The sequence below is a fragment of the Melanotaenia boesemani genome, chromosome 24 (genome assembly GCF_017639745.1).
Source record: "Melanotaenia boesemani isolate fMelBoe1 chromosome 24, fMelBoe1.pri, whole genome shotgun sequence".
Classification (NCBI taxonomy): Eukaryota; Metazoa; Chordata; class Actinopteri; order Atheriniformes; family Melanotaeniidae; genus Melanotaenia; species Melanotaenia boesemani.
In genome coordinates this window covers 14,462,503-14,486,602 of record NC_055705.1, presented here as the reverse complement: position 1 = coordinate 14,486,602, position 24,100 = coordinate 14,462,503, and the positions used below count along the sequence as shown (strand labels likewise).

Here is a 24,100-nt window from a genome sequence, read left to right as displayed (position 1 = left end):
ATGTCAATGTGTGGTTGATTACCTCCCATTTTTCATTGCATGAGTCTTTGGTGGCTCCATAGTACTGTTAGAGTAATAGCCCTTATCTTTTTGTGTCACCTTAAATCTAAAGCAAAAAGCCCCTGTTGTTTTTTTTTTGTCTTTTCTTTTCTTTTCTTTTCTTTTGTTCCATTATGCTCTAAGTTTTCGTTGGGTGACAGATCTAAATAAAAAGAGAAGTTTAGCACCTGGATTCTGGGACTGCAAAGTCATTACTATACAACATACAGACTGTGGTTTGTCTTAAAGTAAATGTTGTACTTCTTTGGTTGCACCTTAAAGGTGCATCATGCAACAAAATCAAAGGATGTGCACCACTTTAAATGACGGCTTGGCTGATACAGCAGCCTTTGTTGATTTTTTCTAACAGAGATTCCTGTTTTTGGAGGGCAGTTTTAAGCTGTTTTACCTTCCTTTTACAGAGACTGCTTCCTGCTGGAAAGCTCTAGAGAAGCCCGTCCACATGAGGCCTAATGTAACACACGCTGGTGCAGTGGGTGTAAGTATGCACTCATTTATGTTGGTGTGTGACCGCTATTAATCAAGAGAAGAAGAAGAAGCACAGAGAGTGGTTGTTGTGAGTTTATTTAAGAATAGCCAAATGAGTTAAGGAAGTCAAAGAATCAGTAAATGGGTAAAATAAGTTAATTGTACATGAGATCTGGGATCTCCGGTGTGCTGGTAGTGGAGTGATTTAAGGTAACACACAGGTTGCTCGTTTGACTGGTTTATTTCCACCAGACTTGTGGTCTCTGTATTTACTCACAGTCATGGAAGTAGTAAGGAATACTAGATAGCTGCAGAAGAAGGCAAATTAAACCGACCATGTAACTGAGTAAGGAAAATTAAACTCAGTTTTAAAGATGCAGCTGTGCTGCATTCAAGGTCAGCTGAGAAATAACTATGGCAAAAACTATGATATGCTTATTTTTTACTTTTCTGCTTTTGCCACAGCTATTATTTAACTGGAATGATGTGTCATCTAGCCAGCAAGTGCTCGTCAGTGCATGAATTAAATTATATTGTCAGTACCCATGCCACACAATGTTTGTGTGTTTATCAGTGATGGGAATAATGGTGTTACTTTTTTAGTAATGGGTAATCTAAGTAGCCTAATTAGTCTTTCCATCATTACAACACCATTATCATTAATAATGATGATAACGATGTTACTGTCTTTTGCGCTCTGAATCTCTTCCTCTTACCTGAGGTTTTACAGTGAAAAATGATAACAGTCTGATCGATAATTGACTGATGAAGATTAAAATGTTATGGCAGGCTCGGCCTTACGCAGACACTGTGCAATTATAAATCCATAATCCACTCAGAAAAGTCAGTATGCAGTCAGTATTAAGTTTCCATTTAATTCATTAGTCAGATCCAATTTTTATTATGAATAAATTTTAAGTTCTGTTAAAGAAAGCATATTTGAAGATTAAAGAAAAGTAAATGAATAACTACTTTCTACAGTAGTTATTTTTATAATGCTGTAACTATTACTTACTCAGTTACTTTTTTGGAAACGTAACTAGTAACTATCATTAATTACTTTTTTAAAGTAATGTGCACAACACTGGTGTTTATTACATAGCATTAATTCATTTTCTATTAGTCATATTTTATTCTTTGGTGTAAAGATACCCTGGAAAGAGAAGTATATTTAGCAAAAAATAGAAGAGCTGGGTGAGACAGATTGTTAAAAGATGTTTAATACGTAGCAGTAACACACACGCACAAAAACAAAAGGGTGTGTTGCAGCACTCTGTTTGGGTTGTCTTCTGTACCACTGTTTGAAGTCAGTCTAGCAACTAGTATTTAAAACATGACTGAGGTGAGTTCTTCATTTACAAGGTTTAATAAGAAAAAAAAATGTACATATTGCTTCTAACATCTCTGGCTTCAATGTGACTAATTAGGCCTCAACTATAGCATCACAGTGACACTGCATTATTTAATTGGAAGCCCAAACTCAAACCTGTTTTAAACTTAACATTACTCTTCTTATAGTCTGATTTTTTTCTTTCACTGGTCGCATGTCAGCTATTCTGCTCAGCACTGCCCCCGTGATATCCAGTGGTATTGCTCCATTATCATAAGTTTCAATGAAAATGGACTTAATTACGCTGCATAACCAGTCACTGGAGACGGATAAAACTGTCCATCCGTCTGCATATTTGTCTTCTGCATTGAGCATAAACGGGCCTTTAGAGGACTCTGCATGGGTCTGGTGCAGTATCACTGCATGACTATGACTGTAGAATAGAATATCAGCTTTGTTTAAAAGGTGCTAGAGCACTGTTTAGGTTAAGTGATGCCTTAAAAATCACATAGAACAAGACAGTACACACGTACTTAGTTTTAAGTAGTCGCCTGTAGTGCAGTCATTGCTGCACCTGAAGCCACTTGCAAATGAAAACATGTTCATGTGTGGAGGAATTTGGGCCACTGTCCATTCATAACTTTGCTTGGCATTTGAAGTCAAGGCAATGCTTATATTCACCACTAGATGTCAGTAACTATTACACACTGTACCTTTAAGCGTGAGGGGGGACATAAATTTTAATCTATAACTATCCCAAACTTGAAATAATGTACTATAATGTAAAATGCAGTAAAACAGACAATTGCACAATTCTATATTATATCACAGCATTAACTTTTACAAAAGAGACCTGTTTTGGACAGACAACAACAACAACAAAAAAACAAACAAACAAAAAAAAAACTACTTTCTCCTGTCTCCTGTCCTGTACAGAAATATAAAAATTATAGATCATTGTCGTAGATGTGATGACAGTCCTGGAGACTTGGATGTGATGAGCTCTTTGCTTTTCCTGCACAGTGGACATAAAGTTAGATCTGTTATTGTTCACAAAAAGATATGAACTGATGTCTGCTATTTTGCCTGGTTAAAGTTTTATAAGTGAAGTACTGACTGAGTCTGTGGAATCATCATGTGTGCATGTAAATATTAAGAAGTCTCACCTTTATACCAGAGCTTATAAACACCACAGACAGCGCTCACTATAAAGACAAATGCCAAGATTCCAAAAATACGGTACATATAATGCCAGAAAGTGTACTGAGCTGATGGGATTTCTGTAAGGTGAAAAAGAAAAAGAAAGACATGTCAGTTTAAATCAGTGTTTAAGCTGGAAATTTGAACGTTTTTGTAGCTTAACCACATCCTCTGTGGACGACTCTCCTCCCTTCATTGTCTCAGATGGGCTTTGTGTCAGTAGGCGATGCAAAGCCCATCAAAGTTTTCATGGTGAGATGGATTTACACCCACACTTTCTCCACAGATTTGCACAAACACCGTAATAAGACGAGGTGAAGACAAGGTTAATGCTTTAGATGATGGTTTTGACTGCTCATGGGAAAAGGCTTTTCAATCTTGAAGTTTTAGATCCGAGTGTCCATTATCTAGTAAATCTAGAAAATGCCAAAACATAATTGTTTACAAACTACAGAAAAAGTAAAAAAAAAAAAAATAACCATGCTTTTGTCTTGGTTGTGATGCAGCACACATCAGTGCTGCATAAGGACACAGGTTTTTCTTTTCTTTTTTTGTTTTTGTGTGAGTGAATTAATCTTTCAAACCTGATGTCAGAGTTGTCTGCTGTTCTAACATCGGAGAAGTCAAAGTCGTAACTGTGGACAGCTCAGCGTGACCTGAAAAGCATTATCATCTATAAACATTCCCATTGCTTTGATAAGGTGATAAATATTCTGTAAATTCCGGTTGGGCAAATTTGTTGTCATCAATAAGTTGCAAGGAAAGTGTGCATACAGTGTTTATACAAGCATTGGAATGAGAATGAGAGTAATTGATCTAAGTCATTGACTTTTTTCTCAGTAGCACTTAGAAATTTTCACAGTCAACAACAATAAAGCAGTTACTTTTTTGAGTAATTTAAAAGTTACTCACCAAAAACATAGACGGTGATACCATGACTAACAATGCCTAGAAGCTCACATCGATACACACCTGCATCATCATAAAGTATGTTCTTGAAAATCAGATATGCTGCCCCTTTAAATGGTCCTAACATTTTCCACTCTGTTTTAATGCGGCCTTTCTTGCTGAGATTAAAAGGGAGAGTTCCTTCAATTTTACTCCAGGAGACTTTTGGTGGTGTGTCGTGGCAGAAAATAACTGGACATTTAATCCTGAGCTCTTGTCCACGAGAGACGTTGTGCGCTGTGTGTCGTCGTACTTCAATTGCATCACACTCAGAGTCTTCAAGTGCTAAAAAAAAACATAGAGTCTTCATGTGCAAAAGGGAAATTAAGACAAAAGTTCAGATGAGACATTTTAATCCAGTTTTAATCTAAAATTCTTAAGGAAAATTACATGATGTAAGGATTCAACATTACTGGACACCATTTTCCCTACAGTATAGTTATCTATACTGGCAGACTGACCTAAATCATTTACAAGCAAAGCTGTACGGGGTTTTCATGCTGCAGGTGGGCTCCAGCAAATTTAGGTCAGCAGCCCATCTGTGGATTAAACACTGTGTGACTTTGCATTCAGTGCTATGTGATACAAATACATTTACAAATGTAAAACTGTGAGGTTTATTGAGGGTTAGATTGTGGCTGTTTTAGTAAAGCAGCTGAGACTGATCATGTCCGAATGGGTCAATCTTCAGAGAAAAAAAAAAATTAATAAATTAACATTAATTTTCCTAATTAAATATTCAATCACTGCACACACTAAGTAGACACAGTTTGCCTTCATAAAGTCAGAAAACAAGACAAGCAAAGCAGATTGGGTTATGTTCATGTTTGATTCTTCTTTTGCATGAGAATAATTATTAAGATTAATTCACCGTTAATGAACACAATATGGATCAAACAACAAATTTACCAAATAGAAATGCAAATCCTGAACTAAAATTTAGTATTTGCAATAAAAACCCATTGTCCAACTTGGGGTTTTGGACTTCTACTTTCATATTCAGTTCCAAATTTTAAGTTTTACCGATGCGTCTTTGGGCGAGTCCTCATGTATGAAACATCTTTCAAACTATCAAGCCTTTAATGTTTGCATTATTAACAAAGCAAGAGAAAAATCTTTTGATTCCTTTGGACAATAATAGGAATCAATGCTTTTTTTAATGAATAGCTGAGATGTAAGCTAATTAGATAGTAACAATGGTTAAATGACCAAAACTGGATACAGTCATGGGATGGGTTTTAAGTTCAATAATTTAAAATGTTAAAAAAAATTAAACTCTTATGTATGTGGTATTATATCTACTTTTAAAATATCAACCTCTATTACAATTAATGGCACTAGCAGCACTATGTATTTCATATTTTTATAATTCATGCCCAGAGACACAAAAACCAATGAGAATTAGAGTGAATGGAGGGTAATATAGGTGATAACTTACTATCGGCATCCAGAGTGCAGATGAGTACGGCTGAGATCAGGACAAGAAAACAGACTTGGCAGCTGTAAAGTTTCATGTTCAGTACATAAGTTACCATTCACCTCTGTTCAACCTGTGTGTGCTCTGTATGTCATTTTATGTCTAAGTGTGGTTGGCTACTTCCTGTTTTTTTTTTTTTTTTTTTTTTTTCTTTTTTTTATAACTGTATAGGGGGCTTTGGTAGGTTTTTACTGCTATTACACATCCTGTTTGGTCTAACTCACTCAACATACTAATCACTGAACTACAAGATACATTTTCAACACACTGGAGAATTTTTAACACTTCTACTTCCATTAAAGTATTTTGTTTAGCAGGAAAGCAACACAAGAGACAGCTTATTATAATTAAACAGTTATAGATGCTCATTAAATTTTGATTGCACACAGTGATTAATATTACATTCTCCTTTTTCATCAGTCATTCATAAAATCGGAAAATGAGTCAACAGCAGATCTGTTACAGGTATACATTAAACCACCACTGAAATCAGATGTAAAGTTTTTCAAGAAAAAGTTCAAGTCACAGATGTGCAACGGCACAACATCACAGTTTTTGCCCATTATGTAGAACGCAACAAAACATTCACAACAACAAAAACTATTCACAAAAAAATAGTTAAGTAATGACCTCTCATTTGTACAGTGTAAGAAAGTTGTAGGATGATTTCAGTTCTTTGTCCAGCCTTGTTTTAGAGGATAAGTAAGGCTGAATGAAAATTTCATAACTACAAATATAAATACAGAACAGTTTTGGTCTGTCACTGACTCTGAGTCCACCCATTTAGGCAGAACATATGACTCTTTATAAACTTGTCACAAATACAATTTTATTTATTTGACTAAAAGGCTAGTAGCTTTCTAGAACAGCTGGGACTTGTAGTTTTTGGCAAAACAGTTCAAACAGAAATGAAAAAGGCACATTTCTTATGGAATATTTTCAGCAATAGTACATATTTGGTATTATAGTTAGAATTTATGTCAACAAAACATTACAATTACACAGCAGCACACATGTTTATTCTTATGGTGGAGCATGTCACTAAAATTGTATAACTACTATGTTTTAAAGGTTTTGTAGGTTCAAGGTTTGAATCATTGTGGGGCTTTGTTCTGTCAAGGGATTTGTCAAGAATACAAAAAACACAATATTGGCAGCTTTATAATTTAACATGTGAAATGGCTTTTGTGAGTTTTTGAAGTTGAGCTAACTGACACGCAAGCTAACTGAGCTAACTGTGCTAGCAACCTCTAATCATTTACAAATTCTTGCAGTTAATTTCAAAGTACCAATGTTTCTAGTTAAATCAAATTACATTTATTAATTAAATGCAGATTTATACTGTAAAAGTAAATATTTGTTTGGTTTTTTATGGCTTAGTTTATGCTTGTGACATGTTAGCGCTAACAGAAGCACATTACTTGTCTTGAGCTTAAAGAGCTAAAGAAGGGAAGAGATTCAAATGAGAAAAGTTAACTAAATATATTCTAACTAATCAGTTAACAAATATAGTGGAAAAAAGTTCTCACTTCATTGAAGGTGATCAGTCTCCCCATTCATTCAAGCATGTCACATGTTTGGAAAATATCTTTCACATTATGAAAATTCTACTTTTGGTGCATTTTTTTCACAAGTTTGCCTGAGACACGTGATGGAAACGATGACAGCTCTAACACAAACATAAAAGAGCCAGAGATTTTTTTTTTTAAAGATATTACTCATTACTTTAATTAATTGCCCACATCGTGTTGTGTCAGTTTAAGTTTGGAAAGTAGTAAATTTCAAAAGTGAATGTAAAACATGCAGATTGTGGTCATTGTTAGTCATCATGAACTAGTGATTGTGTTTGATTTTTACATCACTCTTTTTCATACCTAAAGCGTGTGGGGGTTGGGAACTAACATGTTTACCTATGACTTAATTTCATTAAGCCACTGTGGTATACTGCTTGTAAGATAGCACTAAGTATGGGAAACTAAACCCAAATTGGAAGTAAAACCTTTTACATTCAAAACTGAAACAGAGCAGAAACCACACGGATCACATCAGTTCTAGTTTGGGCCTCTTATGTTGAATCATATACTTTGAGTACATCCATGTTGTGGCAAAAGAGCAGTGTTTACAAAACTGTTTAAAAAAAAAAAAAAAATTACCCACAGTTCATCTGGAGGAAATCCACCACATTGAAATGTTCATATGTGGTCCTCTAGTGTAATTTAGTCCAACAGGATTTAATTTTTTATTTAACTCGTATAGCTGCGTACTCTGATTGCTCCTCCACTGGCCTCGGTCGTCGAGCTGGTAGCCTCTGTGGCAACTCATGGTTGAGAGCAGCATACACAACAGAACCACTCTCCTCCTCTTGTCTTAGTCTATTTCTGTCCTCTTCTGTCTGATTATAAAGCTCCTCATCTTCTCTTGATGATCTCAACTCATCAGGCGGCCTTGATGGCAACTTCCTCTGGGTAGACCTCCGAGATGGCGGCACATGGGGGCTTGCTCTTGGCGAGAGACGGAGGTTGACAGGTTGCTCAACCATGGGCATTGACATGTACTGTAAGAGTTTTTAAAATAAATGTTACTGAATGAATAACAATGGAAGGAATAAAATTCAGCTTGGAGTGTTTTGTCTTACATGATTTTCAGACTTTGCTTCTTTATTTGATTTTCCTGCAACAGAGAGTTTTGTATAGTAAGTAATTACACTTTGCATACTTATCACATCAAGTATTATATAACACTTAATAGTAGAGAAAGAACAGAATGATTAATTTTATAAAAGAACATCTTACCTTTACACCCTTTCATAGCTATTATAGATATAATTATCACTATGATGACAAATGAGGTGATCCCAGCAGCACAGTACACGTATATCAATATATTTTCTTGGACTTTATCAGGATTTGGGCTCTCTGCAAGAAGTTTGACACACAATGAAATTAACATAGGTGAAAGTTTCTGAAATGGAAGATTAAACAGCGTTTCAGGATTTATATCCACCTTTTTTTGTTGTGTCACTTATTTGTGTAACACTGGAACTTTCATCTTGATCTATAAAGTACAGAGCAACAGATCTTAGAAATGTCTGGACTTTATTATGAATTAAGATTTTTTATTATGTATTATATCATTTATAAAGTCACACTCACCAGAAACATAGACGGTGATACCATGACCAACATTGCCTGGAAGCTCACATCGATACACACCTGCATCATCATAAAGTATGTTCTTAAAAATCAGATATGCTTCCCCTTTAAACTGTTCTAACATTTTCCACTCAGTTTTAATGCGGCCTTTCTTGCTGAGATTAAAAGGGAGACTTCCTTCAATTTTATTCCAGGAGACTTTTGGTGGTGTGTCGTTGCAGAAAGTAAATGGACATATAATCCTGAGCTCTTGTCCACGAGAGACGTTGTACGCTGTGTGTCGTCGTACTTCAACTGCAGCACACTCAGAGTCTTCAAGTGCTGAAAAAAAAAAAAAAAAAGACCAAAACACAAATGAGAAATTAATGAATTCTTGATTAATACAACAAAACAAATTCAGTTATTTCATGTTTATGACAGCTGAGTTTAACAAGGTCCAAGATTTTATTTTTATTCATTCATTTTGTATAAAATACTTTGAAATCAATAGCCAAAGGCCCTTCTTGCACCAAACATATGCATTTTCAGTCAAATCCTGAAACCTTCTTAGTGAAACTTTAAAAGCAACTTAACAAATCAAAAGAGAACGTTCACACCCAAAATAATGCAAAACCAAAACACATGTAAACCAGATGCACAGCTTTGATCAGGTTTAATAAGATGTAAACAAAAGAAGTAAAATGAATCAAAACAGTTATGTGAAGAGATTTAATTTAAGTATAAATAGTAACTCAGTTTGCATGAAATCCAGCAGCTGGGGGACTGAAAATAAACCCAGCCCATTGCAGACTGTTTAAGAGGGAAATTGAAAGCCACAGACCTCCGTCACACCTTAAACCTTGTGTCTGCGCACCAACACAGAACAGTGTAACTTTTCATTAAAATGTGGGATTTTCTCACCTTCTAAACTACTGTTGACTATTTCACACAACTTCATAATATAGTCCATCACCCATGCAGGACCTTTTCATTAAATAATTCTCTTAAAACATTCTGTACAAATGTACATTTTAACATTTTCTGTGTGTTTTAAAGACAGGTGTAGGCTTGTTGCAGTCAGTAAGTAAACATATTCCAATTCAACTAGTGGATTTTTATTATTACTGATGTCAAGAAGAAAGAAGAATAAATATTTTGGCTTCATTTGACAAAAAAAATGTGCTGTTAATGTTCATCCAGCTACGAGTTTTGTGCTAACACTACGTTCTCTGCATGACTGAATGACCGGTCTATAAGCACGGCCCTTCTGCCAAGTCATTTCTGTTTCTTAATGCAAGGCTCTGTAAGTATAGGTGTTATTTATTGATTTTAAACATGTAAATCAAAGTATATGCTGCTACGAAGTAAACAAATAGATAGTTAAAAAAGAAGTAACAAACCCAAACCTTGTTAGCCATTGTTAAGATAACTAAATCAGCATAGTGGTTTGAAATTTGAATCGGGAAAAAGCATCACAGTTTATCTAAAAAACAACTATTTGATTTAATGTACGTCATATGATTTAATCCTCAATTGCATAAGGACATAAGGACAAAGTTTAATGTTGGTCAGCTCAAAATAATTTTTTGTCAGTAGAATCTGCATATGCCTCTTTTCAGCCCTGACAACAAACATATAAGATTGAGAAGAAAGTGCGTAAACACTGAAATGATCGTATGACTCCCAACGCATCCTTAAGTGGTGGAAATAGTCTCGTTACAACTCTCCCCATGTTACTACCATACCTCTCCCCTGCCTCTATTTCATTACAGTTGCTAGGTATATGGTATATCTGTCTACTTTTCCATACATACTTACATACCTGTATGTATACATATGTACAGTATACATGCTTACAAGTACATATACAAACACACATATAAGCATGTACACATACACATACTTATACCTGTACATTTGCAATCAAGTATACACATACACAAACATACATAGAAATAAGTTGCACTATATGTAATAACCATTATTTTAGCAGTAACTTATTCAGTATGCATGTTTTCTCTTATGTGTATTTACTGAATTTCTTTTTTATTCTATACACACACATGCCCATATACGCATATACATACATGGTTAACTATATTGATTCACAAATAACATTTCTTTCTTTTTTTCTTAAACTGGGTGGTGTTTGGACTTGGTTTAAGTTCTTTTGGAACATTAATTCTATTATTTTACACCGTATACGGTAGTATAGTATATCCCATATAGTAGAAATTGTGCGTTTTCTTTGCTATTATTGGCTGTTTAGTTGTTAAAGACAACATTGATTTGGAAATAGGATTAAGAAACATAAAGTTAAACTTAAGAAAACCTAAGAAACTAATGTAGCATTTTAAATTAAATCGAATCAAATCAAATTAAACTTTATTTATAAAGCACTTTTCATGCAGAAGACAACACAAAGTGCTTTACATGATTAAAAAGCAATTCATGCATATTAAAAATAAAACAAGCCTTCACACACATCAAAATAGATAATATAGCAGTTTAAAAAATGCTACTGAAATATATAAAACAAACAAAGGGGATGGGATGGGGCAACAAAGAAAGTTGTGTGATGCTAAAAATAAACCACCTAATGAATAAACTGGTTAATTAACAAGTGATCAGACGGTCCACTAGTCCACTGACTAGTCTTTGATCCAAATCTGGCATTGTTTTTGGAAAACATGAATACCGAGGCTTTTGACTGCACAGTTTAAAAGGTTAGCATCAGTGATAAAAAAATAGGGGTGTAAAGCCACTATTTATCCTCAATGATGTGCAGATAATAGAGCAACACATGCCGCCATCTAACAATGTTGTTTTTAGCCAATTGTGTTTATTTCAGCAAGACAATCCACAATCTGCATGTTTGAATTATACAGCAATATCACCAATGCAAGTGATTGGCAAATAATTGCAACTGGTTCTTATCTTCAATTTTAACAGTTTCACAAGACTTTTGGAAAGATGGTTGTAAATTTTCAGGATCACTTCATATTTCAGTTTTGCTGTGTGGCATATTTGTGCATTTAACTGTGACCCTTTAAAGTTTCATTTCCTCATTCATTCCTATCTGGACACAGCACATCAGTATTGTTCAGTAAAAATAAATAAATAAATAAATAAATAAATGTATGGGTCTACTAAATAACAGACTATTTCTGCCTCTTTTGCATTTATATAAAATCTCTGTTTCCATCAAGGGTCCCACACATGACAGTGCACACTTCTTGTGGAAGATATTATTTATTTATCCATTTTCCAAATTAACAGATATTTATGGTTTAAATTAAACAGTCACTTATTGATGTTTAACTTTCTTTGATAAGCAAAACCGGATACAACTTTTATGTAAAACTACAATTTAGTTTTGAATATAACTGGTTCTGCCATTAAAGCTCCTTTAGCTGTTATTCAGTTTTCAGTGTGAATCACAAAATTTGACGATTTAAACACCACACTAGAGTTCATGACTTCTACAGAGCTCAAGTCCAACCCTTACTGCAGAATTTAGACTGTGGTCACAAAAAGCTGGTTGTTCAGTCTGAGTGTGCACAGCAAAAAGAAAATTAACCCTGTTAAATACTGAGGGCAAAATGTGCAAAAATGTTTACTTACTGTCAGCGTTCACGGTGAGAGAAAGGACTGCCAAGACGGATACATGAAAAGCAGTCCAGCAATGGTTAGGCCTCATGATGCAGTGACTCAGAAAATTTCCTGTCAAAGTCCAGTCGCCACCATTTCAAGAAAGAAGTGCTCCACGAAATACATCATTACTTAGGTGAACTGAACAGAGAAACGATGAAATCAAAGCTGCTGAAAACACGCTGCTTCCTCTTTCTGCTATCATTGCTCTCTTCCTACAGCACAGTACTGCCGCCTGTTTCCCCGTCAAAAGCAGGGAAGATGAGTGTGACTGGTGGAACTGAGTGCAACTTCAAATCAGGGGGTTCCCACTTGATCAACAAACATTAAATGTTGTACTAAAATCTCCCTCACTCACACACCTTTTATATTTCCAAGACAAGTTTCGGTCTGTGCACCTTGACAACACCTTCATCACTTCTTGGCAGCATCTGTGGTTTGTCTTCTTCAAGCAGACTTCCTCTCTTCTCTGTTTTCCTTTCATCTTTCTCTCTGCATCTCCTGCAGACTTGTGTGACCTTGAGCAGAGCTCTGTGGTTTGATTGTAGGATATACAGTGCTCTGATAAGATGAGATGAAATGAAATTAGATTAAGATACTGCGGCCTCCTCAAAGGCCTGAATGCCCACTATGTTGGTATGTGTTGTGTAATTACTGTAGGGCACTACCATCAGCTGAAGACTGCTTATGTAATGAATCAGCTTCTTTTAAGTTTTGAATGAGTCATCAGGTTTACTTTTTGATTAAGTATATACTTAACTATACTTAAAATAAAAAGTAATTGCAAGCTCTTCAGCTTAAACTTTTAGCTAATTTAAATCTTTAACTTCCAACTCTCCCACTTTGTAATATGAAAATATGAAATCATAGCCTTTTTTTTATCTTTTATGGTGGTTTCCCCTATAATGGAAGTATATTATACAGGTATGTCATAGATAATACTGAGATGTTCTGTAAAACCACACTTTAAGTGATAAAAGAAAGAAAGAAAGAAAGAAAGAAAGAAAGAAAGAAAGAAAGAAAGAAAGACGCGTGATATTTAATTATTCGAGCCATGTGTACTTTTTTATATCAGTAATCTTTTCTAGAACTATAGCGCCATTGTGCGGTTTAAGTGCAAATCAGCTCCCAACTACCACTGCACAGGCGCTGTCTTTTACGTGATGACGTATGTGAAAACGTCTAAGACGGAGCGAAAATGGCGGAGTATCTGGCATCCATTTTCGGCACAGAGAAAGACAAGTAAGTTTTATTCAGTATTTACAATAAGTGTTGCCCAAATTATGACGTTTACACATAGTGCATTTACAGTGGTTACTTTTTGGTGCCAGCTCGCGCTCAGTTTGTTGTTGCAGTCCTGTTGAATGTCCCAGTCATGCTTGTATTAGCATGAGGAAGCTAACGGTCAGCTAACGCATTGAATGAAACTCATGAAGTCTACCTAGTTTATGCAAATTTACCCTTTCTTTTTTGTCTGCACTTAAATATTTAGATATACGTCATTTTAACTGTTTACCCGTTTTATACTTCACTTGTAAACGTTTTGAGTATACATGGCAGTTCATTAAACAGTCAGATATCCTGTAGCTTGGTACGCTAACGTTAGCAGAGTAGCCGTTTTGCTTAGGCGGAGTGTTTTGTTCCGTGTCGCCGGTGGAGAGCAGCAAAATGCATCACACTCACCGGATACGCAGCCGATGGCAGTTTAAGTGGATGATCATTACTTTTTATTTCGTGTACTTTCATTACAGTAACTTTATGACTTTGTTATGGACTCAAATGGTAAACTAAAACGGCTTAGCAAGACGTTTGAGTTAAAAAATAAAAGAATAAACAAATAAAAATGTTGCATTAAATAGTTTGGAGACGGTTATCAACGTGTGAAAGGTGCATCTGTATTTTAGTTCATGTTCAGAAGACGTGCAATGTAACCATTCAGTCGTTGCCACACACAGACCAATGTGTGGCGCAGCGCCACAGAATAAAGCAAGCTCATCAGATCTCGCGTCCCAGAACGCGATTTTGCATTAAAAATAAATAAATAATAATAAAGCTGTCAAAAATAACGCGTTATAGACGCTACATAAAATAATTGCCATAGCATGTTTAACCCATTTAACGCATGAAAAGCCCAAACCGTCCGTCATTTATCTGTTAGGACGGCGGGACATGGAGATGAAACAAGATCAGCCGGCTGGCTATATGCATGGATTTGAGTATAAAAAAAGAACATCAGTGGAACAACCTATGGGCGTCACACCCGTGGAGGATGATTTTTAACATCCACTCTTTTCCTGATAAGAGGGTTCAACACCTGCACTTCTCCTGCCTCTAAAAAAAAACTTTTCTCGGGAGTTTTGCATAAACTGTGCAGCGCTCTGCCTCCTCCTCTCTCCCTCCCTGTACTGTGTCCTTGATCAGCCGATCGGTTTTTCTGACGTTAGTTCTGTCTCTCTTTTTGCGTCTACTGTTGAGCAGATAAGGAAGAAACTAGCGGTTCGTGGTTCACACCGACACGTATTAACCCCACAGTACAGTTACTGTCAGGACCCTTCCCTAACAAAGTAGCTGACAGGTGGTAGAAAGGATTTATACTTCAGATATTCAGGGGTGGGTCTTGAAATTTTTTAATGTGGGGCCAGGCGGGGGCACTGACCAGGAAAAGAGGGGCATAAATAAGACCTTTATTTAAGGTCTACATTTTATAAAATATTGAATTAATCTTTACAACTAAAGTGATTATCTTTTTAAAATAAACAGCCTATGATATATTTTTATCAGCAGTTGTTTACTTTGGATGATGAGGCTGCTCTGTAGGATTTTTTTGTCACTGCAGCACAAAGAGTTACATTTTGATAATAAAAAAAAATGTGTTTTTATGCCTTTTCATCAGTTTTATCAGATGTTCTTTCTCAATATTGACTGTTTAACTTGAGTTAAACAGGGTTTTATGACAGATATTATCACCCTGGAGACGGTGAGATGCAAACAGATTAGTTCTGTTCATTCTGTCTTCTCTTAAATAACTTTAAATTAATAAGGTTTAGCTGAATAATTCAAATACTTCTTGTAGCTTTAAAATTGTCTCAGCAGGTGACTTTGAAGAACAACAGATTAAGCATACAGGTGAATATTTAATATGGCAGCTCAAAAAGTGTGTTTGAACACCGCCTGCTGCACACACTTACACATACATACACCCCGATGACCGACTCCATGTCCACCATAACACCGCAGCTCTCAAGTATATTGACCTGACTTTTTTGTGCCCACTAGTTAAAACCTATTGACCAAAGACTGTTCTTCATCATTGCTAAAGTTAAACTAACACAGTCTGCTCTGTGTCCTGATGATGTGCTGACAAAAAGAGGTGTTGTCTTAAAAAGAGGGAAACATGTTTGCTGACTGAAGGAAGCATCACCTTGAAAAAGGCCTTGAGTCAAGGTTACAAGACAATATGAATTTGTGTTTATGTCAATACCACATTTATGTAAATGTATCCACAACAATGAATTGTGAATAGAGCGCTGTTATTAGAAGAGGGCTTTATCATCAGAACTAACATGTTATCTTTCTCACACAACTCAAGGGTAACTTCTCAGAAAAGTCCTGATAACCATGAGGTCTGAGACTATTTTGGTTGATTATTTGTTTTATTAACTTATTGAGGTCATAATTGCACAAAATAATCAAATCCAAATGTTCAATAAGTATTTATTATATTAAATCCCACAAACACCACTGTAGAAAAATGACCAAATTTATGAATATATGGAAAGAAATGTAATGCCTGTCCATCCATTTCCAGTTTTACACTCAGATTATTGTATTATGAAATTCAAATGATCATATCTATCAATGTCAGAACATAAACTGTGAGAATTTCAGCACCGTTCCATGAGCTGATCATCCCGTCTGGTTCACAGACCCCTGAAGGATAATGTCTGACTTCTCACACTAGAACAGTAGACTGTGTAACAATCAAGAACATTATGCATACAAAACACATTTATTTGAATAATATCTAGTTTCTTCAAAACCATGTTAAAGTTGACCGGCTTGTTAGTAAGTGGGGAAACTTCTACCAGTGACCCGGATGACAAGGATGATCCTGATTCTGTGAACACACCTGATACCTGGATCGATCATGTGGGCTTCAGTCTTAGATTTGATACTCCATCCACGTTTCTGTTTTCACTTTTATGACAGCAAGTGAAGACAAGCCTTATTCACAGTCTTGCCATTTAAAGACGTTATCTTTGGATATGTGATCATACTGGTATGATCAGATCATGTGACTTTTTCTCCGCACCATAGCAAGAAAAGAAAGCCACCAGTAATTCAGAGATGTAATGGTTTTCATTTGATAATACAAAAATATTTGTCCATAAGTAGTTTACATTTTGTCCTTGGAAAATTGTCAAATGTTTTTTGGCCATAAAGGAGAGCATTAAAAACATCTTGTTAACTTCCATATTCTGTCTGAAAAAACTTAAAGGACAAAACACTGTGCTGCATGAAATCTCGCCACTAGAGGGCAGCTTAACCATTTTTGATATACTCAGAGTAAAGTAATGTTTATTGATTTTCTGGCAATGGAAAAAGTTCAATAGTGAAGTTGAAAAATAACAATTGTTTACATGTTTATGGTTGTCAATATCAGGACATTCAGGTTGATTTCTGAAATAATTATAAATAAAATGGGACTTCATAATTATCTGACTGTTTGTATTGGTTGAAGAAGAAAGTAGCAATGTGAAGTGATAAAGAAAACTGAGGATGCAGCTCACAGCGGTGCATCATGATGCGTCGTTGAATGAATCGTAATCAAATTGAATCGTGAGACCAGTGAAGATGCACAGCCCTGTACGCATACCGCAGTTTGAAGATGCCGCTCCAGAAAACTTGCTCCTACATAGGTACATTGTACATCGGTACATCGTCTCGCCCTCTTTGGGAGATTTTACTTTAGGGTCTTGGAACAAAAATATCTGTAACAACCACAGAGTGAATGTTGTGGACATTTGAAATACAAGCTCCAGATCGTCTTTAGAACGTTTCAGAACTCTGGTGTATGTCTGAAAACAGTTTGTTTTGTTTTAGTTCCCATGGACAAATAACAGTATAGCATCACCAGCAGTACCTCTTAACAAAACTAATCAATCAGTTAATTGCATGTGTTAACAGTGCTACTCCTTTTCCAGGGTTAATTGTTCCTTCTATTTCAAAATTGGAGCTTGCAGACATGGAGATCGCTGCTCAAGATTGCACAATAAACCAACTTTCAGCCAGGTAGGTTGCTGTCCTTAGAAATGACATTATTACACAAGTTTGGCATTCAACCATCAACTTTGTGCTTATTTCATGGCTTCCTGTGCAGCAGCTTTCACTATATTATGTCCAGTGAATCATCACATGTGAAAGGTTAATAGTGTCCTGCTCAGAATTGTCATTACCATGCACATTTTTAATGAACAGTTTTAGCTTTTTCTTCCTGTTCCCAGTAGTCTTTCGTTTCCCGTTTTCTGTTCATGAGCATGTCATGACACTTTATTTAACTGGAAGTTTTTCCAGTTAAATAAAACCGAAGAACCCTGTGTATGTAGTATTACTGTTTCAGCAATGTGTCATCAGTACAATAAAACCTAAATTTCCCAGAATGTTGAATTCTTGCTCATGTAAGTCTACAATTGGGGAAATAGTGATGCACACCCTTAAATACAGAAGCTGCAGGCCAGGTGATTTTATATTTAGTCATTGATATGTCATAGTTATCACTTTGTCTTCGTGCTTCATAGTAAACACTTGCAATGTTATGTCTGCATCAGGATATTTTAACAAGCTAAAATATGATTACTAGAAATTGTGTTCAGTTTTGAGTTTTTGACTTGTTTGTGTGTGCTCTGCAGACCATCTTGATTCAGAACATCTACCGCAATCCCCAGAACAGCGCTCAGACGGCCGACGCTTCTCGTTGTAAGTGGGAAATTTGTCTGCAACTTCCCTTTGTTTGCTGAAAGCAGATCATCTACATGAAGAGTCGTTAGGTCCTCTTTCAGCCCAGTTAATCAGAGACCTGGCTAGGTCCACATTATCTTCCAAGAATGGCTGCTTATAGCTGAGCCTTGATGTAAATTCACAGGTCATTAACCCTTGTAGGTAGCACTAATTTACTATCCTTTCAGGTCATAGCGGGACAAAGATTCCCAGATTACCTACAAGGGTTAAACAATTGTCTAACCAGATATAGAAAGCAAACAGTACTTGCAGTACTAATGCAGTACTAATTTCTGCCTGTAAGCAAAACAATGTTAGCTACCTACAGAATAGTAAGTGATGTAAAAAGAATTCTTCTCCAATAAGTGATGTTCTTTCAAAACTGGCTTCATTACATAGCAGGATCTCAGCACAGCAAATATCTAATCTTCCTTTTTCCTCCCCTGGCTCTGTATTTAGTCGGATTTTTTATCACAGAAGCTTACATTTTGTGTTTCAGACCTTTTCTCTCTTGAACATTTGCCTTCATAACCTTGAAAACATCCCAGTCTGATGATGGCTTACACTGTAAGTTCTTTCTTGATTTGCAGGACCCTCCAGCACAGACTGCCCTTAATTCATTACATCACACCTGCCAAAATCAATGTGATTCAGTGTACATGTCCTTTATAGACCTGAAGCCTGTTACATACTCTGCGAGAAGCGAGAACTTTGTTCTTGGTATGAGTTTGTTTTGGTCCGGTCAGTTCATACTCCATGTCCATGGCTGGGTGAGGATTATTGCAGGGTTACCTACTCTGCTTCTCGCGGAGTATGTAACGGGTTTAACACAGCTGATTGTTCCCTGGAGCTGGCCTCCTGCTGTTTGGTTGTTTTCTAGACTGGACTCACTCAGAAAACAGCTTCTGTTTAACATCCTCTAATACTGATGTGATTGATTTTAAAGCTGTAGTTATTGCCTTGTTTCACACAGCTGAGTCCATCTGTTCACTTGAAACAGGCATGTGCAACCCCCGACTTTTTTTTTTTTTTTTTTTTTTTTTGGGGATATTGGACTGGAACTTACAAATATGATCATTGATTCAATGTCATGACCCATTTCTGTGTACAAAGTTATACAAACAGTTTAGTAAGGGAGGTCAAACATTGGCAAATGTTAGCTGAAACTCCACACAACCCCACAAACCAGGGGAAAAACTCTGGTCAACTTTAGTTTTGACTTCTGTGAAAGGGGTCGAATTTATATAAAAGAGCATCTAATAATAAACAAAAACCATGTCTTAGTGTTTACAGAATGTAGCTTTAACAGTGAGACATCATGTCGCCATTATTACCTAAATAAAATTCTTCTGAAGACTTGCATCATCTTTAAATGCCCATTTTTGGCATTTTCCAGGTGCTGTCAGCGATGTGGAAATGCAGGAGCATTATGATGAGTTCTTTGAGGTGAGCGACCTTTTTGTTCCAGATATGGCACAATGTGATGAAAGTGTTTTATCTGCTTTTTGAACTGTGCCGCAGTCAAAACTGCAGCAAGAGCGGCACGTAATTTCGAAAAAGTGTCCACTTTTTGTCGATGCAAATAGGCCATATTTGAACAGCAACTGTAACCGTCTGTCCCTTACAGAGAATTTGGAGTAATAAATCTTGTTTATAGGTCTTCAATGCAGTTTTGTTACATACTACATTCAGAAGCTGTGTGAATATCTTGGCATTTGTGTCTTACAGTATTTAGCATTTACGGTACCACTCACCATTCTGTTTAAATAGCCTGAACTTGTCACACAGAATTAACATTAGTTTTCTTTAGTTCTCACCATAAGTTTAAACAACACCTCTTCTGGGTTTCCCCCCCAGGATGTGTTACACTCAGGTAACAGATTTCCTGGTTAACACTTTCTACTTTTAAATAATAAACATGTTTGACAGGTTAGTTGTCATTTTTCTTTTATTTCCTACTCAGGAAGTGTTCACAGAGATGGAGGAGAAGTACGGGGAGGTGGAGGAGATGAACGTGTGTGATAACTTAGGCGACCATCTTGTTGGCAATGTTTATGTGAAGGTAGGTGAAGGATCTCTGTGTATTTAAGATTAAAATAGATTTATTTATGTTTAACAAGCTGCCACTTGTGACATCCTCTCTTTATAGTTTCGTCGTGAGGAGGATGCAGAGAAAGCGGTAATGGACCTAAACAACCGATGGTTCAATGCTCAACCAATCCATGCAGAACTCTCCCCAGTTACTGACTTCAGGGAAGCCTGCTGCCGCCAGTATGAAATGGGGTGAGTACCAGGAGCAAAGCTAATGTCTAAGACTTCATTTTCAGTATTTACGTTTCCCTGCAAAGAAATTGTGTTTTTACTTGGTCCTAGTATCCATTAGTAAATTCCGTTATAACATGTTCAAAGCTTAGTGGCAAATGGTTTTTATCATGATTCATAAAAGGCAAAGATTACTTTTAGCCAGTTTAATAATCATAAGAATGTGTCTGGCTCATGCATCCAGATGGAGGGGGATTCTGAGATTAAACCTTGAACTTGTGTGAGGATATTTTTTGCAGTACTTGGAAAAGCTGAGAAGTTCCACTGGGCACTTTGAGGGGAACTTTTTGAACTCCTTTCTATTTTGTTTACTGCTGCACTGCAGGGCAGTTTGTGTATTTATCACAACAGTAACTTGTGAAGTTTTTGAAAAGGATGCAGGAAGTCATGTGCTAGACTAACATGATTTTCAGTAGTTATGTGTTGGTGATGCTTTTTACATGTGCAGTGACCCATGGTTAAAGCATAATTGTGGCTTTAGCCCCGGTAATATGACAGACTTCATATTGTTAAAGCCATCTTCCAGACGTGCCTCTCCTAGTTTTAATGAAACGCCTACATTTTTATTTAAAATAATAGAGACCTCTACTTTTAACCTGACCATCTGACCATGCTATTACTCTTTGGGCTCTCCAGGGATAAGGAGCTGTACTGCTGTAACTTTGTATTAATCAGGACTTTATTTCCGCTTCAGAGGTAGTAAACATGTTGTACAACAAACAGATAGCCGTTATCGTGGAGCCTGGACCTATCAAGTTGTTTTATGGGTGGTTATGCGACATCTAATCACCTTGCACTTTAAAAACACAAGTAGTCCTCATTTGCACTTCTGTTGGATGAAACATTTTGTGCCTAGTCTTTATAGATTTTATAGACTTTAAAAATTTACTAAATTTAATAAATCTGAAGTTTTATGTGGAGAAGTCATTTGATTTAGGTTTGGTTTGGTTTTTATGTAGCTGTTGTTGATAGTCATGCAGAAAGAAAAACATTTGTACTTTGTGCTTTGTCTGCTACATGCAAAATGAAGAATTAAAGGCCAGGTCCAAACACAGATTATTATTTAAAATTTCATCTATTTGTGTCTTTTTTTTCATGTTAATGCAGTTGTTAGTGTATGTTTTAGAAAAAAAATCCTTCCAAAGTGAAGATATTTGGTTAATCCAGCGCTGCCATTTATGTTGAAAAGAAAAACTACATTTTGCAAAGTACCAGTGTTCATGTGGACGTAGTCTGAGGTTGGCAGCACGTTGGTTTGATAATGGAAAGAAAGTCCACCCTGCATTGTATCAAAGCATGACAAAGCTTCCCTGTTCACCCTTCAGTTAAGGCTGGATTACCAGTGTGTGCAACCAGCCTGAATCTGCTGCTTTCGAGGGAGTTTGAAAGATCCGTTTACCTAAATGATTTCATTACTGTACCACTTGGGCACAGTGTAAACTGATGTAATAGTTCCCAAGGGAACTGTCCACATGGTACATAATGAATCTTCACTGAGCTGTACTCAGTTTGTCCTTCAGCAAGACACTGAAACTCTACCAGCTGCATGGGTACTGTGTAAATGCCTACATTTTTATGTAAAAACAAAGATAAGCCTCCCCAGTGGGAGGAACTTTCTGATACTTTCATTGAGCCCTTCAGTGATTTTCCATCAGGTTCTGGGTTGTTTGTCCTGTCAGTGATAGGACGCCCTGAGCATGGAGGGATATAAAGATTAGGTGTTCTGCTTGGTGGGCTGGCATGCTTCTCTGAACGTGTAGCTAAGGACCAACTTTTTTGTGGCAGGTAGCCATCTAATGTAAGCCAGACCTTTTAACCCTTTATGTACCATTTTTCTACAGAGAGTGTACCCGAGGTGGTTTCTGCAACTTCATGCACCTGAAACCTATATCACGGGAACTTCGACGAGAGCTCTACGGCCGCCGCAGGAAAAGGTGCAGAAATACCAAAAGAAGAAGAATCTGTGGAATCCGTTTTTTAACTTGTAACTGAATCTCTTTCTCTCTCCCTACAGACATCGCTCCCGTTCACGTTCCAGAGAACGACGCTCCCGCTCTAGGGATCGACGACGGGACCGCGAAAGACGAAGGTCGAGGGACCGAGAGCGCTCTGGAAGATTCTGAAAGTAGCCAAGATGGACCCACCAAATCCCTCCTTCTCAACCCCAGCAGTGATGACAAACTTTATTTTCTTTTTTGTTTTTTTCTTTTTATTTTTTGGGGTGAATTGTCAAAATTGTTCTGTTCTTTTAATCCCTTTTTTAAAGACAAGCTTGTGTCGCTTTCTCAATAAAACAGATTTGTAACTGCACTGTCATGACTTGTGTACATGAACACATTTTTATTTATATGAAGAGTTTTAATTAAAGAGTTGGTGACATTGTGAGTTTTATCTAAATAAAATTGGCATAGTCATAAGGGGCCCAATAATTGTTTCCGCAAATGCTTCTAAGATTTCAAATGCAAATTCATCAAGATGAATATTTGCATATCAGAGTATAGCTTTAAATTTGCATTTTGTTCTAAATGTGCATGTTTGGTACTGACAAAAGCTTAAAATCATACTTAATGTATTTATGTAAATGACAGATATGTGAATATTTCTATTTTATGAAAGGATATGTGCTAAAATAGCAGTTTTTCCTCTTACCTCTACTGATACAAGCTGCATCATGCAGTATTTAATTTCCAGTTAAAAAGAACAAACTAAAAAGGTCAATTTATCCACTAAATACTGCTGGGAATCCTAAACTACAGCAGTGCTGTTTAAAATAGAGTGAAATTAATATTCCCTTCTGAATCCTGCTCAGATTACCAAGCAGGTCTACTACATTGGTTCAGGGTCCTCTTCTGTATTAGAAACCAAACAAACTGTATCCTCCAAAAAGCATTTAATGCAAAACATGCAAATTGATTTGAGTGAGCCAAATGAGGATGTCAGATGACGAGCAATGAGGAAAACTGTACACAGGGTAACAAGTATACAAATAACTCAATGTGACAAGACCTGATCAAAATTGGGTTTTAAAAACAAGTCTAAATGACCACAGAGATTTAAATGATGACTAAAAAATAATAAATTTGCAGACACAGTAAAGCAAACTTATATTTTCTTAAGGGGGATTTTTTGAGATCTTTAAGGGTGTGTCTTGGCTTTTGGGCAAGTTGAGACTACTTCCAGTACCATCCAGTACCAAATTTCCCTGAGGGCTCTCTGAAGGGATTAATAAAGTATTTCTATTCTATTCTATTCATAATAAATAAATAAAAAAAGAATAGAATAAAAATTAGCATTTAAATGAAAATACTTCATACGGATGAGTATTATTTTTTTTCCATGTACTTTACATTAGTTTATAAATCCACGTGCATATTTTAAACTAAAATTTAAAATTGCGGATTTCGTAAGAAATTACGTGGAAATTGCGAAAAATATTTTAAGGGATCATGGGACATCTATAGGAGCTTTAATGTCCTGAATGTTTTATCGTTTTTGGCTTCAATTCAGGAGTCATGA

The 24,100-nt window shown here is 36.2% G+C and overlaps 2 protein-coding genes across 8 annotated transcripts; one reads left to right on the top strand and one right to left on the bottom strand.

The window, feature by feature from the left end:
• Positions 1-1,732: 1,732 nt before the first annotated feature.
• Positions 1,733-12,591, bottom strand: LOC121635903 (B- and T-lymphocyte attenuator-like). 7 transcript variants are annotated; one of them, XR_006009566.1, is made up of 9 exons: positions 12,239-12,591; positions 8,636-8,956; positions 8,487-8,537; positions 8,276-8,398; positions 8,119-8,153; positions 5,445-8,037; positions 3,971-4,291; positions 3,643-3,714; positions 3,075-3,138 (listed from the first exon to the last, which is right to left on the bottom strand). XR_006009566.1 is itself a non-coding variant. In XM_041979307.1 (6 exons), the coding sequence occupies exons 1-6, from the start codon at positions 12,312-12,314 to the stop codon at positions 7,723-7,725; spliced, it is 921 nt and encodes a 306-aa protein (XP_041835241.1). In that variant the 5' UTR covers positions 12,315-12,591; the 3' UTR covers positions 4,353-7,722. The 7 variants fall into 7 exon arrangements, 2 of the variants coding, with proteins under 2 accessions (XP_041835242.1, XP_041835241.1); XR_006009563.1 differs by adding an exon at positions 2,840-2,873 and having other exon boundaries at positions 3,025-4,291; XR_006009565.1 differs by having other exon boundaries at positions 3,068-3,138; positions 3,643-4,291.
• Positions 12,592-13,419: 828 nt separating this feature from the next.
• LOC121635840 (splicing factor U2AF 35 kDa subunit) lies at positions 13,420-22,894 on the top strand. Its single transcript, XM_041979197.1, has 8 exons — positions 13,420-13,507; positions 17,470-17,557; positions 18,175-18,241; positions 19,659-19,708; positions 20,226-20,324; positions 20,412-20,545; positions 22,426-22,518; positions 22,599-22,894. Exons 1-8 carry the CDS (start codon positions 13,464-13,466, stop codon positions 22,705-22,707), a joined length of 684 nt encoding a protein of 227 aa, XP_041835131.1. The 5' UTR covers positions 13,420-13,463; the 3' UTR covers positions 22,708-22,894.
• The last annotated feature ends 1,206 nt before the right edge of the window (positions 22,895-24,100 follow it).